A 16,667-nucleotide genomic window follows, 5' to 3' on the forward strand; every position below is an offset into this window, starting at 1 on the left:
AGGCGACAGAGGGGCGACATGAGGGGAATTCTAGAGGGACTAAAAAAATCCCCATCAGATATTCAGGAGGAGCCGCGGTGCTTGTGCATTAGGTGGAACGTCCGACACCATATTAACCATCCGATCCTTACAATAATCCCTTGTCTGACATGATCTGGGGCTCGTCTAATGAACGGACAGGTAGAAAATGCTGCAGAAAGACGGTCACCTTCTCCAGTGGGCTTCCTCTCACTGCGGAATATACAGTGCTCCTCCTTAATGTGGGCTCCGCTCAAAACAATGTCCTGGCGTCTTTCTGCATCCGCCTGACCAACCCTGCGGACAGAAGGACAGAATTATAATCACCTGCCACTATAACATGGGTTTAACCATTATTACACTTTGTGTTTTTCTACACAGGACCAATGCATGAAAGTCAAGCCCACATGCAATAGCAAATGGCGGCCCAACTTTGGGGCACGGGTGAACGCCCGGCCGCGGGGGGCACGGGTGAACGCCCGGCCGCGGGGGGCACGGGTGAACGCCCGGCCGCGGGGGGCACGGGTGAACGCCCTGCCGCGGGGGGCACGGGTGAACGCCCGGCCGCGGGGGGCACGGGTGAACGCCCGGCCGCGGGGGGCACGGGTGAACGCCCGGCCGCGGGGGGCACGGGTGAACGCCCGGCCGCGGGGGGCACGGGTGAACGCCCGGCCGCGGGGGGCACGGGTGAACGCCCGGCCGCGGGTACAGTGGGGACCTCACCTGGTTATGCCGTCTTTAATGTAATACAAAAGGCACTCTGACATGAGAGGATCTTCGTTAAGGTTAACGAGGTGCGGAGTCTGCAATGAAATATTACGGGATCAGTAACACAAAGTCTTCAGGTGAAGTGTAAAACTTGTGCAAATATCGCCTTGAAGCTCACGGATTGCCTCCACCGATACTTTTCAGCATTAAGACTTTTCCATTTTCTACAGTAAGTAGAGATTTTGATAATGATTTAATAAAAAATAAGACAATATTAGAAAGTTGTCAAACTTAATGATTTGACGATTATGTCTTCTAAATCCATGGTTACTAATTATCCATATTATATGTATTATTAGCCTATAAACTATCAATCATTTTCCACCAGTAAAGTAAGATGTCGCCATTACAGGAAATATCCAGGTTGCACTTTGAGAACGATCATTTCACGGAAAAGCAAATTTTGGAGTCACAGACCGTCAAACTCTAGGAATGAGATCTATCCACTATCACAAACCTTCTTGGGGGAGAAGACCCCATTGGAGTCGGCCATGAGGTCGCAGAGGCTGGGTGAAGAGATCTGGACGGATGAGCGATGATGATGGAGACAGATGAAGGCAGAGTGACAATGAAAACACATGACCTGCACAGCTTCCTTCTCGCTACTTGTGTCCATATCTATTAAACTTGGAATTGTGGAACTACAAATCCCAGAATCCCCCCCACCTACAGAACCACAGAGGAGTCTGGGAGGTGGACTTCTACTTCTGGACAGGTACAGATCCATTTGGGGAGCTATGTTATCATTTTGGAGGTTACTACAATCAGTCTTGTTCTAATTCAGGGTCTTCCCCTGGAAACATTTAAAGGGATTTTTGCAACTTTAGAACAGGACGGGAGGTAAATAATTGGGTCTGTTTAATGCCCAATGATGGGCAGCGACACCTTCACCATCATTCCTGTTTTGCCCACGCTGGCAGAAGACCCAGTCGGCTACATCAATAAGGCGGCTTACAGTAACAATAGTTAGGACTCCCTTTAAATGTGGCTCACGTACAGATGGAATAAGGGAGGGAGGGGGGTTTACTATTTTATTTAGGACAACTATGGGGAGGGTACGGGCTTGGCTTATGAATTAGTTACTACGACAGACCTGATCTGCAGAAAGCGAGTCAATATACTCATCAAAAAACATGGAGGAAATCTGAGAGAGAAGGAAATGTGAGATGAACACAGAGAATCAGAGGAAAGTAATAAATGGAGAGGACGGAGGCTCCACTCACTGCAATGTATGAGAGGAGACAGGACCCTGCTCATACCCCCCACACCCGGCACACGTGACGCCAGGCACTCAGACACCGGGGATAATGTGCAAGTAATAAATGACATTAGCTGTGATACTACAGATCCACGTACTACAGACCCCCCAATAACCCTCAACAAAGAGCAATTCTCCAACAGCACATGGTCGACCCCGGCCCCTGCAGCCATTTGCAGGGTGCAGATACAGCAATGTTCTTTATTGACAGCACCGCTCAGGTGGCCACGTTTAATGGGGTCTTATCCTGTGTAAATATGGTGCCATCATAGATACTGTCCATACCAATTACTTACTTAAAGAGGCCGATCACGAGAATGGACATGCGGGTCCTCTTCCCTCAATTTGCCCCAAATGATTGCAGCGGTATTACGCATGTGGGATCATTGCTTCCTCCACTTCCATGGAAATGGTGGTGAACGTATGACCACTGAGCCATCCTTTTCTATAGGAGTAGTGCTCTTATGTGACCACTGCTCCATTCACGTCAATGGGAGTGGTAGTCAATATATGTGACCATTGCTCTATGCATTTCTATAAGAGTACTGCTCATATATGACCACTGCTCCATTCACATCAATGGGATTGGTAGTCAATATATGTGACCATTGCTCTATTCGTTTCTATGGTATCAGTACATGTGACCACTGCTCCATTCACATCAATGGGAGTGGTAGTCAATATATGTGACCATTGCTCTATTAATTTCTATAGGAGTACTGCTCATATGTTACCACTGCTCCATTCACATCAATGGGATTGGTAGTCAATACATGTGACCACCACTCTATTCGTTTCTATGGTATCAGTACATGTGACCACTGCTCCATTCACATCTTTGGGAAAGGTCGTGAACAAAGGTGACCACCGCTCTCTAGAAAGTGAATGGATCGGCAGTCACAAATCACAACTGCAGCACCATTCACCCAGGGTTAAAGGGAATGCCTGTGATAAATGTATGAATGGGGCGGACGGGGTGTTGAGGGGTTCAGCCACCCATGTGTCTCCCATCTTGAGGATCGGTGATAAATGCTGTTGGTAGGAGAACCGTGTAGTATGTTCTGCTGAGACGCATCAGCCCCAGCATGAATGAGACCCCAGCATCCATTTTCCAGCCGGACAGGTTAGTCCATAAGGACGGTTTGTACCTTTTTAGGCGAGAAGACTCCCAATGTTCCACCGTCCTCTCGGATTGCCACCCCCATCTCTGCCAGTAACGCCTCTCTGAAAGGAAACACATGAAGGATCAGAGTGTGGCACCATGGACTGCAATCTATAAGGCACCAGTGGATTCACAATGGCCGGATCTACAGATGTCAGAGAGAAGCCGTCGTCACCAGTGCAAATTCAGGAAGCTGCCGGACCGTGGGGGAATCCATCAAATGCAGGGGCAGAAGGGGAGCAGCGTGTTAGCGAGGTCTATCCTACCTCTCCATCCGGATCGCCTCCGTTTTTCTAAGCTTCTCCTCCCAAGTTTCATTGAGTTCTGCAATAATCTTCTCGGATTCCTGGTGGAAGATCAGACATAAGTCAGATGTGTCCGGACTAACATGCACGGCCATGACAGTCCCGGTCACAGAACATGGGGAGTCACGGTGAAGTCATTATGTCCTACAGGTCAGGATAAAGGCAGAATCTTAGAGTTTCTTAAAGGGGTTGGCCCACCATAAGCGCACAGGTCAGACAGTAGGTTGCCGACCAATGGGGAGGTCCGCCCGCTGGGATACCCGGGGGCTCTGGGATGCGTCATCTGAATATAGTGACTGCCCCCTAACGCACCATCGCTCCAATCATTGCCTGTGAGTGGTGCACATGTGGGACCATCGCTTAGGATGATCGCGGCTCTCTAGAGCCGGTGTGCGGGTAATTAGCAGTGTAGGTGCGCCAACCCCTTTAATACAGAACTACTGCAAAAATAAAGATGTTGGCTCCTGAGAGCTCTGGACAGTAAGTGACGGAATATCCTACCAATATGTCATCACCAACATGGGACCACCTGGGTTTAGAACATAAATGATGACATTTCCGAGTACATTTTATGCCTCACTTTGTGATCGGCTTCCAGAATTCTGCTTGTTGTCAGTGAATGGAATCATTGTTTAGCACAAGAAGGTGAAAATCTATATAAATCCTGTGCAGGTGACCCGGAGGCATGGCCCGGTACATAACGGATCTCCAATAACGAGCCATGCACCCGTGCGTCCATCACAAAAGCTGCATCCTGCAGAAAACAATGAAGATTTACCATCACCGACTACAAGCAGAGACCTTAAACCTGCGGCATTTCCACATCCTGCATCGCTGGTCCCGGGACTTTGCAGGAGAAGCTGCGCACGTCTCAGGTGAGCCTGCGCAGACGCGGGTCGCGCGGTGACGTTCATGTTTATATCAGACACCGGGGTGGTGTGATCCGAGCGCTGGGGAAATGGTGCCCAATAATCGCTCTATTCTTCACATTCTCCATAGAAATGCAATGGACGACAGCTCGGGCCGCGGCTCCTGCAGACAATGGGGGAACTGTTCAGGTCCTAGGACTGTACAGTCTCTGTCTTGTACGACTGGAGGGCCGCAGGATGGGGGCAGATGAGAGGAGGAGCGCTGTCCCCAAACATCCCCTACACCTTCTGGGGGCAATGATTATGTAAGGCTTCTCTGGAAGATTATTTCCTTCCCTATTTTCCATTATGAAGACGATAGATTATACTATAAGCTCATATCCTGGTCGTCTGTGCAAGAGACTCTGGGGGGCGCCGCACTCTGCATTGTCCTTCCCTCAATAAGGTCTCTCCTCATTTAATAAAGCACAACTACTCAGGTCTGCATTAAAGGGGTTGTCACCTATCCTAACCACAGGACAAAAAAATATGCCCAACCCTGGTCCGGCGTCCACTTCGGTCCCCCATGGCAGCCAGAATGTCTTCAGTCAGATTCTGGGCACCCTTGAAATTAATAGAATCTTGCAATGTTGTGACTATTAGGCCCAGCAACATCAGAAGTGGCGGCCGAGGAAGATCGCCCTGGTCTGGCTGCTACAGAGTAACGGAGTGGATGCCAGAACAGGAGAATATGAATGTATTTACTAATTTGTAGTGATGAGTTGATAATCGCTGGTGGTCTCACTACTGGGACCCCCATAAAGGGCTGTACAGTGCCTTGTTTAAAAGAGTGATGACGGCTCCACTGGGACTGCCAGATAGATGAGAGCTGTGCTCAGATATGCCCGGATGGATCAGGCAATGGCGTGTATGCGCGGACATCACTCAAGTGTGGCACTGTCGAGCCCATTCTTTGGATCTGTGGGGGTCCATGTAGTGGGACCACCAGCGATCGGCAAGTTACCATCTATTCTTTATTGTCCAATGTCTCTGAATATGGCGCAGTGTTATAAATCTCCATGTCCAGAGTGAAGGGGCTTTCTGAAAAATGCCAAATCGTGCTAAAGCTTTACTAAATCGAATGGACTATAAACCTCCAACTCGATGGCATTTGCATTACACAATCTCCAAGAACTAAATTAGGAATATTCCAAAAACAGGAAATTGTATAAGAGCACAGAACAATGGGCTGTAATGGGGAAATAGCAAACGCACAACTTTACAGAAAGTTCACTACATGTGGTCAATAATGCCAAGGCTACGGAATTGTAGACAGATCTTCGAGGAGACAAAAGTGGGAATCTGGAAAAGAACTTATACCTAAAATTTAGAGGCTCTAGGTTACTTTTCATAACCCTAATCTGACCGGCACAAGTGAATTTGGTAAATCCTGAAAAGAAAGATGTCCTAAAAGGAGCTGGTCCTCCACCAAGACTAGAAGGTCTCCATACTCACCACCGCACTTCATGGTGGAGACCCAGGCACCATGAATGGTTGGCGACGAGGGTACATTTATATTAAGCTTACCTTGAGTCGCTCGATGGCTTCCTCTCCTCCGGGGGTGGACATAATCCTCTCCTGGATGCTGGTCACCATCGATAACCCCACCTGACTGCTGAGAGAACATGATGATGGGGAAGAGGCCAGCGAGCTCATGGAGGCTGTGGAGAAATGGCCAGGCCGTTGATTCTCATTGGACAGCAAGTACTTATTCTTAAGGTTCTGGTTATCGTTGATGTCTGAGAGAGGAAGGCAGGCCACGACAGAAGGAAGAGCTGGACACGGGAGAGGCACCAGAAGGAGGAGGAACAAGGAGAGAGGGAAACGGCAGTGAGAGATAGGAGAGGCTCTGCGGCACATCGACAAGATGGCAGCTCTGAAGTCACAAGGAAGTGAGGAAAACGAGCGGAGTGATAGTGACAGGAGGACGGTGGTGGAGATGGTGTCCTTTATATCCAATTATACAATCAATGGAGGCATAAGCCCACCCTGCAGAAGAGACAACGCCAAGTACACGCTCAGTATGGACGGCACCGGTGGTCTTCATGCCTCCTGCACATACGTCTTGGCTCTCGGCACACGCCTAAACATTGGTGGCCATCAATGCACAGTCTGGGGGATGAATACTACAGCAAACCCAAGTCTCCATAGCTCATATACAGCTCCTTCCAATATAAGGATATTTCTGAGTAAAGAAAATGGGTCAGGGGTCCCAGAGATTATAGCTCATCATCCCAGGAGCCAGTAGGGTCCCTGCCATCGTACCCACCCGAGATCGAATTATCGGATCGGTATCATTGAGAAGGTGCGTCGCCCAAGATCTAGAAGATACTACTGTCATTTTCTACTATTTTCAGTGCCTGCCGCCCATCTGATAAGATGTCCTGGTTGGCGGGAGCCCACTTTCTGCAATCCTAGATGGTGCACACAATGGGGGTCATGTGTAATAAATAGTAGAAATGCAGCGCTGATCACCGGTCATGTTATCATATTATTCTGCAGGTAGGAAAATCAGTTATCAATGACCCAACACCAATGTCATCATTTCCTATACATGTACCTATATAGTGACAATATGGAAGCCCTTGGAAATAAGCTTTGGGGAGTTGGGTTTACTGATGGGGTTTTCTTTTTGTTTTACAGACATTTCCATTGTAGGTGGATTCGCGCTATTCACAACTAACACAGAAATCAGAATTTTCCAGAAAAGCTAAAAAAAAATTAAAAAAAGTCAATTTTGGTATCATCTTGTGCAAGAAGCAGCAAACATCAGGTGGCGGCCGAGCAGAGAGCAGCACACATCAGGTGGCGGCCGAGCAGAGAGCAGCACACATCAGGTGGCGGCCGAGCAGAGAGCAGCACACATCAGGTGGCGGCCGAGCAGAGAGCAGCAAACATCAGGTGGCGGCCGAGCAGAGAGCAGCAAACATCAGGTGGCGGCCGAGCAGAGAGCAGCGAACATCAGGTGGCGGCCGAGCAGAGAGCAGCGAACATCAGGTGGCGGCCGAGCAGAGAGCAGCGAACATCAGGTGGCGGCCGAGCAGAGAGCAGCAAACATCAGGTGGCGGCCGAGCAGAGAGCAGCAAACATCAGGTGGCGGCCGAGCAGAGAGCAGCAAACATCAGGTGGCGGCCGAGCAGAGAGCAGCAAACATCAGGTGGCGGCCGAGCAGAGAGCAGCAAACATCAGGTGGCGGCCGAGCAGAGAGCAGCAAACATCAGGTGGCGGCCGAGCAGAGAGCAGCAAACATCAGGTGGCGGCCGAGCAGAGAGCAGCGAACATCAGGTGGCGGCCGAGCAGAGAGCAGCGAACATCAGGTGGCGGCCGAGCAGAGAGCAGCAAACATCAGGTGGCGGCCGAGCAGAGAGCAGCAGCGGGATCTCCCAGCAAAGCCAACAAGTAGGATAGTGAAGGAAGCGAGCAAGACCGGAGAAAGAAGTGAGCAGGTTGGAGAGGTGGATTCACACGCAGCAGATTTGTTACAGAAATTTCTGCACCTGTTGCATTCAGGTGAATGGGGAGCGCAGATATACACGCGTCTGCAGAGAAAACATCCGCAGTCGTGGTTTTCAGTTGTGGAAATTTCTGCCATAAATGTACTGAGTAAATATTCCCTAAAGAGTTCCTCCAGTCTGAAGCTTCATTGTATCGTAAAGCACTGGCAACCTTCTAATACACGTCATGTAAAATTCCGAGCTCCACTTGCAGTCAGTGAATGGGAATATCGATATTTACTTCCAAAGCCGAATACAGCTGAAGTTTGTTACAATGTATCAGCGCAGAGAATGCCGGTCTGGAGTCTAAAGTGAATAGGACTGGGCTGCAATAGTAAGCCATATCTATGGCACGGTGCCCATGTAGACAATGGATGGATGCCCTTCATTCTTCTGATGGATGAAAGTCCTCCCCGGATTGTAATAAATGCCCCATAATAAGGATGCACCTTCCATGCATGGGACGGACAACGCTTCTACACCTCTCAATGGCGCTAAGAAACGTACAAAGCCATCTACAAGCTGAAGTAAATGTCTAAGAAACTGCAACATCGCGACTTCCATAGGCAGCAGTGGAAGGAAATACAGAGGATTGCTCGATACATTGTAACAAACCCACAGCTGTGGCAGAAAAACGAGTTTATTTTCACACCCGACAACCAGCAAGATTCTAGTTATTGGCAGCAACAGGAGAAAAACAAAGCTGTGACGTTTTAGGCCTCTTTCACACTTGCGTCTTTTTCCTCCCAACGAAATCCGTCGAGTTTTGAAAAAACAGGATCCTGCACATTTTTCTGCAGGATCCTGTTTTTTCCCATAGACTTGTATTAGGGACGGATTGTAGCGGATGGCCATGCGCTTCATCCGTTGTCCACTGGATCCATCGGAAAATAGCGGTCCGTCGTGGAGAGAAAAAGTTCAGACTGGAACGTTTTTTTTCTGCAAGACGGAAAATCGGTCAGCGACAGGTCCTGCGCTGTCCGTCATCGGCTATAATGGAAGCCTATGGGCGCAGGATCCACCGCTGACTGTCAAAAGCAGGAATCCAGTGACGGATCACGTTTTTTCATTCTGAGCATGTGTGGAACCATTTTTCAAGTCCGGAAAAGTGTCTCTATCTCTCTCTAGAATTTTATGCATTGAAATTCAGGTACTAACAAATTTGACGGATCCGTCAGGTTACTGGATGCGTTCCATTGTTTGGCGATCTTTTTACAACGTCCGTCGATAAGTCGCTCAGACGCATTATGCTGCCGTCTCCGGAAGTGTGAAAGAGGCTTTATTCTACCACAATTATCAGCGATTCGCAGGAGACTGGACGATCTCATTAAGGTAGAAAATAAATATCTGCTTGATTATTAATTCAGCAATAAACAGAAGCGTTAATAGATACAGAATTCAGGCGCCATCAGCAGGAGAACATGTCGATCGCTTGTAAGAGACTGCAAAGCCGTCATGCAAAGATTCCCCAGCAGAACAATTAGTGTCCTCAGCGCAGCAGCAGAGACCTTCATAATATGCAGGAAATCTCAGACAGATCCGTACAGCACGGAGCAGAACTGCGTCACCCCGACCCAGAGCGCACCAGAGGGAGCGTCCTCCATGAGGTCCACACACGCACCGGCACCTCAGGTCTGAACCATCACCGATGCTCTCCTAACAACTGCAGGATCCCAGAACTCAACAGAACTGATCAAGATCATCAATCACAGGATTGTGTAACCCCACGGAGCCGATCTACAGTGTTCCTCCACCAAGGTACAAAATAAATTCAATCTGCAACTAACTACCTTCTCCTGTGTAACATCCTGTATTATACTCCGGAGCTGCACTCACTATTCTGCTGGTGCAGTCACTGTGTACATACATTACATTACTGATCCTGAGTTACATCCTGTATTATACTCCAGAGCTGCACTCACTATTCTGCTGGTGCAGTCACTGTGTACATACATTACATTACTAATCCTGAGTTACATCCTGTATTATACTCCAGAGCTGCACTCACTATTCTGCTGGTGCAGTCACTGTGTACATACATTACATTACTGATCCTGAGTTACCTCCTGTATTATACTCCAGAGCTGCACTCACTATTCTGCTGGTGCAGTCACTGTGTACATACATTACTGATCCTCAGTTACATCCTGTATTATACTCCAGAGCTGCACTCACTATTCTGCTGGTGCAGTCACTGTGTACATACATTACATTACTGATCCTGAGTTACATCCTGTATTATACTCCAGAGCTGCACTCGCTATTCTGCTGGTGCAGTCACTGTGTACATACATTACATTACTGATCCTGAGTTACATCCTGTATTATACTCCAGAGCTGCACTCACTATTCTGCTGGTGCAGTCACTGTGTACATACATTACATTACTGATCCTGAGTTACATCCTGTATCATACTCCAGAGCTGCACTCACTATTCTGCTGGTGCAGACACTGTGTACATACATTACATTACTGATCCTGAGTTACATCCTGTATTATACCCCAGAGCTGCACTCACTATTCTGCTGGTGCAGTCACTGTGTACATACATTACATTACTGATCCTGAGTTACATCCTGTATTATACCCCAGAGCTGCACTCACTATTCTGCTGGTGCAGTCACTGTGTACATACATTACTGATCCTGAGTTACATCCTGTATTATACTCCAGAGCTGCACTCACTATTCTGCTGGTGCAGTCACTGTGTACATACATTACTGATCCCGAGTTACATCCTGTATTATACCCCAGAGCTGCACTCACTATTCTGCTGGTGCAGTCACTGTGTACATACATTACATTACTGATCCTGAGTTACATCCTGTATTATACTCCAGAGCTGCACTCACTATTCTGCTGGTGCAGTCACTGTGTACATACATTACATTACTGATCCTGAGTTACATCCTGTATTATACTCCTGAGCAGCACTCACTATTCTGCTGGTGCAGTCACTGTGTACATACATTACATTACTAATCCTGAGTTACATCCTGTATTATACTCCAGAGCTGCACTCACTATTCTGCTGGTGCAGTCACTGTGTACATACATTACTGATCCCGAGTTACATCCTGTATTATACCCCAGAGCTGCACTCACTATTCTGCTGGTGCAGTCACTGTGTACATACATTACATTACTGATCCCGAGTTACATCCTGTATTATACTCCTGAGCTGCACTCACTATTCTGCTGGCTGCCACTGGAAATGGTGTGTGATTGGGTAACCTAGGTAGGTCAGTCGGATGCTGTTGGAATCCCATATATGACAGATTTGGCCCGGTGTCAGGGTGTCCGTTATAAACAGTCACCATATGGTGATGCAGGTGTGAACAGATCCCAACGTATCTTATATTCATTATGTTTTCAGTTAATGACATAATTTCAAAACAAAAGTGGCCAATGTCCGACACTAGACCCTAGATATACGGTATATATATATATCTCCACATATATGATGGGAACCCAGACGCTGCTGTGTGGGATGTAGACATTTGGTGCTTTTGTCCTAAGCTCCACGGTCCTGTCTGGGATTTCTCTGCGTTCTGCGCGGACATGCAGGACTCAGCTTTGCGTTGCTTGCGGCTGAATAGCGAGGCCGATGGGTAGAAAGATGACGGATATACACACATTTCACTCCATGGAAATTGTCTTCAATAGAATCAACTGATGGAAGCAGGAGGAAAGACAAGATGGAAGGAGTTTTAGCTATTTAGGAACACTTGATGTGTAGAGGGGGTTTCAGAATTTGTCAGAATTTAACCCTTAGGTGTGGGAACTTCCTATGATCGGCAAAACATGGCCAAAACACTAAAGTTCCTGACACAGCGCCCTCATGTGGTCGAGTCTGGTACTGCAGGCAGCCATAGCAGAATGCTGCAGTAACAGACCCGGTCACATGGTCGAGAGTGTCACCTTTACCGAGCACCAAGTCCCTTTCATTCTGCTGATCTATGGGGTCCCGGTGGTCTGATCCTCACCAATTACATACTCGTGGTTATCCAAAGGACAGACAATATTACGGCATATTATGGAAAACCCACTTATGTTCCAGAGTGGACAAAGCACAACACAGCCGGTGGATATGCCGCGAGTGTCTGGACGAAGAATACCCCTTTAATAAAGGTAAAGGTCAAGCAGACATCCATAAACTTGGAGTATCGGCAGATGCCACTTACTGTCGATGATATCCCCCAAGCCCTGGGCTCGCAGCAGCTCCTTCAGACGGGACACTTCATCTTTAAGCTCCCGCACCAATTTAGCATTGGGATCTTCATTGATAATCGCGTTACATTTGATCTGTTTAGCTCGGTCGGCATATCTGTTAGAATGACAGCCACAGGTCACAGGCACATATGGAAGCATCGTACAGTATATCATATATATGCACACACTCCTACAGGACCAGACAACCCCTCTATGGGTACGTTCACATTTGCGTTGTTGTGTGTTGCGTTGGCGACGCAACGCACAACGCCTGCAAAAACGCATGGTTTTGTGACGCATGCGTCCATTTTTGGCTTGCTTTTGGACGCAAAAAAAATGCAACTTGCTATGTCCTCTGCGCCCTGACGCTTGCGCCAAAAAACGCATGCGTCACAAAACGCAAGACAACGCATGCCCATGCGCCCCCCATGTTAAATATAGGGGCGCATGGGTCGCAGCGGCTGCGCCGGACGCAACGCTAATGTGAACGTAGCCTAACACATCTCATAGTATTCCAGCCCTTCTCTCACCTTAATGTGCTGAGAGTTTCATCGTAATTTATATCTGCAGGACTCAGAGCTGCGACCATAGCGGTGCGAGAGTTTCCACCTGAAATACAAGATCACACTTAGTTCCCAAAGTTCAGAAGCCAAACATGATCACCATTTATAAGATCTCAGCCGATCACTAATCATTAGCAATGAGTGAGCATGCCCGGGCACTGTTATCTGAGCATGCCCCGGGCATTGTGTTATCTGAGCATGCCCCGGGCATTGTGTTATCTGAGCATGCCCCGGGCATTGTGTTATCTGAGCATGCCCCGGGCATTGTGTTATCTGAGCATGCCCCGGGCATTGTGTTATCTGAGCATGCCCCGGGCATTGTGTTATCTGAGCATGCCCGGGCATTGTGTTATCTGAGCATGCCCCGGGCATTGTGTTATCTGAGCATGCCCCGGGCATTGTGTTATCTGAGCATGCCCCGGGCATTGTGTTATCTGAGCATGCCCCGGGCATTGTGTTATCTGAGCATGCCCCGGGCATTGTGTTATCTGAGCATGCCCGGGCATTGTGTTATCTGAGCATGCCCCGGGCATTGTGTTATCTGAGCATGCCCGGGCATTGTGTTATCTGAGCATGCCCGGGCATTGTGTTATCTGAGCATGCCCCGGGCATTGTGTTATCTGAGCATGCCCCGGGCATTGTGTTATCTGAGCATGCCCGGGCATTGTGTTTATCTGAGCATGCCCCGGGCATTGTGTTATCTGAGCATGCCCCGGGCATTGTGTTATCTGAGCATGCCCGGGCATTGTGTTATCTGAGCATGCCCCGGGCATTGTGTTATCTGAGCATGCCCCGGGCATTGAGTTATCTGAGCATGCCCCGGGCATTGTGTTATCTGAGCATGCCCATGCATTGTGTTATCTGAGCATGCCCGGGCATTGTGTTATCTGAGCATGCCCCGGGCATTGTGTTATCTGAGCATGCCCGGGCATTGTGTTATCTGAGCATGCTCGGGCATTGTGTTATCTGAGCATGCCCCGGGCATTGTGTTATCTGAGCATGCCCATGCATTGTGTTATCTGAGCATGCCCCGGGCATTGTGTTATCTGAGCATGCCCGTGCATTGTGTTAGCATGCCCGGGCATTGTGTTATCTGAGCATGCTCGGGCATTGTGTTATCTGAGCATGCCCCGGGCATTGTGTTATCTGAGCATGCCTGGGCATTGTGTTATCTGAGCATGCCCCGGGCATTGTGTTATCTGAGCATGCCCTGGGCATTGTGTTATCTGAGCACGCCCCGGGCATTGTGTTATCTGAGCACGCCCCGGGCATTGTGTTATCTGAGCACGCCCCGGGCATTGTGTTATCTGAGCACGCCCCGGGCATTGTGTTATCTGAGCACGCCCCGGGCATTGTGTTATCTGAGCACGCCCCGGGCATTGTGTTATCTGAGCATGCCCGGGCATTGTGTTATCTGAGCATGCCCTGTGCATTGTGTTATCTGAGCATGCCCCGGGCATTGTGTTATCTGAGCACACCCCGGGCATTGTGTTATCTGAGCACGCCCCTGGCATTGTGTTATCTGAGCATGCCCCGGGCATTGTGTTATCTGAGCATGCCCCGGGCATTGTGTTATCTGAGCATGCCCCGGGCATTGTGTTATCTGAGCATGCTCGGATGTGCTCGAGTAATATGTCTGAGTCCCCACGGCTGCATGTCTGTGGCTGCAAGACAGCTGCAACACATGCGGGGATCGCCTAACAGACAGTGGCTGGCTAACAACCGCGGACGTGCAGCCACGGGGACACGGACATATTACTCGAGCACGTCCGGGACACTCAGATAACACCCGAGCCCGCTCGCTCCTCACTAGTAGTGGTCTGTCGCTGCCTCTGGAATTTTGCCTCCAGAGCTGCAGTTCATACCTAGATTCTCCCGCAGCAGCCAGGTCAGCACAGAGTCTCTGTAGGGGATGAAGTCTGTTTTTTTCTTCTTTTTGCTCTGAAAATACAGAACAAAATATTTAAGTAAAGCTTTGAATGAAGGAGGACGTTTTCCACAACGGCTTCTAGTTATGATTTATAAAGTAATAAATGTGTGGAAACCACCAACTACACAGACGCGGATGTCCAGATGCATCGGCCATACTGCGGAGCGACACGTACCTTGCTGGGACAGTTATCCTGATGGACAGCATGGAGGAGGAGAGCACAGCATTATAAATACATCTTACCGGTCACTGAGTAGTAAGCGCTTCCCATACGTGCACACACATCACACATACTCATCGGCCACCATGTGTATAAGGTTTTCCAATGTATTAGAGTATCAGACTCCATCGGGAAACAGCTATGTCTGCACAGAAATCCGCATTCATCGCACCACTAATGCACTAATGCATGTGAATGGGTAATCTGGAATTTTTCCTTCACATCCCCAAAAATCTTTGACATTTTTTGACCACACAGCGGAAAAAACTTGTCTGCAAGAGGAAAGATCCTACTTCCTGCAGATCCAGAACGGGACAGGCTCCAATTATCCCCTCTATGTAGGGAAAGTATTTGTGCGCATCATCGGCTGCAAATATACGGCCATCAGCGCTGGATTTATTCCATGGACCCTGTAGTAAATTCTTTACACAAATCCATGACGTGTGAACTGATAATTAACTTATAAACTAACACCATTAGGTGGGATGTGAATGTGTAACTTTGTAGGTAAGGATTAGTCTGAAGGCGATGACATTCCTGGGGGATCGGTCCCATAAGAAGTTTCCGAAACCCCCTTATTACGCCGCATCCCCTCCGGACTACAGCAGAACCCGCGATATATTAATGAACACTCACCATATATTATATATATTAATGAACACTCACCATATATTATATATATATATATTAATGAACACTCACCATATATTATATATATATATATATTAATGAACACTCACCATATATTATATATATATATATATATTAATGAACACTCACCATATATTATATATATATATATATTAATGAACACTCACCATATATTATATATATATATATATTAATGAACACTCACCATATATTATATATATATATATTAATGAACACTCACCATATATTATATATATATATATATTAATGAACACTCACCATATATTATATATATATATATTAATGAACACTCACCATATATTATATATATATTAATGAACACTCACCATATATTATATATATTAATGAACACTCACCATATATTATATATATTAATGAACACTCACCATATATTATATATATTAATGAACACTCACCATATATTATATATATATATATTAATGAACACTCACCATATATTATATATATATATATTAATGAACACTCACCATATATTATATATATATATATTAATGAACACTCACCATATATTATATATATATATATATTAATGAACACTCACCATATATTATATATATATATTAATGAACACTCACCATATATTATATATATATATATATTAATGAACACTCACCATATATTATATATATATATATTAATGAACACTCACCATATATTATATATATATATATATTAATGAACACTCACCATATATTATATATATATATATTAATGAACACTCACCATATATTATATATATATTAATGAACACTCACCATATATTATATATATATTAATGAACACTCACCATATATTATATATATTAATGAACACTCACCATATATTATATATATATATTAATGAACACTCACCATATATTATATATATATATTAATGAACACTCACCATATATTATGTATATATATTAATGAACACTCACCATATATTATATATATATATTAATGAACACTCACCATATATTATGTATATATATTAATGAACACTCACCATATATTATGTATATATATTAATGAACACTCACCATATATTATATATATATATTAATGAACACTCACCATATATTATGTATATATATTAATGAACACTCACCATATATTATGTATATATATTAATGAACACTCACCATATATTATAT

At 46.4% G+C, this 16,667-nt stretch overlaps 1 protein-coding gene across 8 annotated transcripts in view; it reads right to left on the bottom strand.

The window, feature by feature from the left end:
- Positions 1-16,667, bottom strand: part of KIF1B (kinesin family member 1B) — a 133,355-nt gene that overhangs the window by 48,188 nt on the left and 68,500 nt on the right. For 3 of the 8 annotated variants that reach the window (XM_069741699.1, XM_069741697.1, XM_069741700.1), the window contains exons 10-17: positions 14,555-14,630; positions 12,657-12,735; positions 12,099-12,241; positions 5,947-6,080; positions 3,473-3,552; positions 3,193-3,268; positions 742-821; positions 209-315 (exon numbers count right to left, since the gene is read on the bottom strand). In XM_069741699.1, the coding sequence (XP_069597800.1) occupies positions 209-315; positions 742-821; positions 3,193-3,268; positions 3,473-3,552; positions 5,947-6,080; positions 12,099-12,241; positions 12,657-12,735; positions 14,555-14,630 (775 nt within the window). Of the gene's footprint in view, positions 1-208; positions 316-741; positions 822-3,192; positions 3,269-3,472; positions 3,553-5,946; positions 6,195-11,550; positions 11,587-12,098; positions 12,242-12,656; positions 12,736-14,554; positions 14,631-14,794; positions 14,813-16,667 lie in introns of all 8 variants that reach the window. The other 5 variants (XM_069741698.1, XM_069741696.1, XM_069741692.1 and 2 more) reach the window with 4 other exon arrangements.

This window comes from Ranitomeya imitator, chromosome 10 (assembly GCF_032444005.1).
Source record: "Ranitomeya imitator isolate aRanImi1 chromosome 10, aRanImi1.pri, whole genome shotgun sequence".
NCBI classification, from domain to species: Eukaryota; Metazoa; Chordata; class Amphibia; order Anura; family Dendrobatidae; genus Ranitomeya; species Ranitomeya imitator.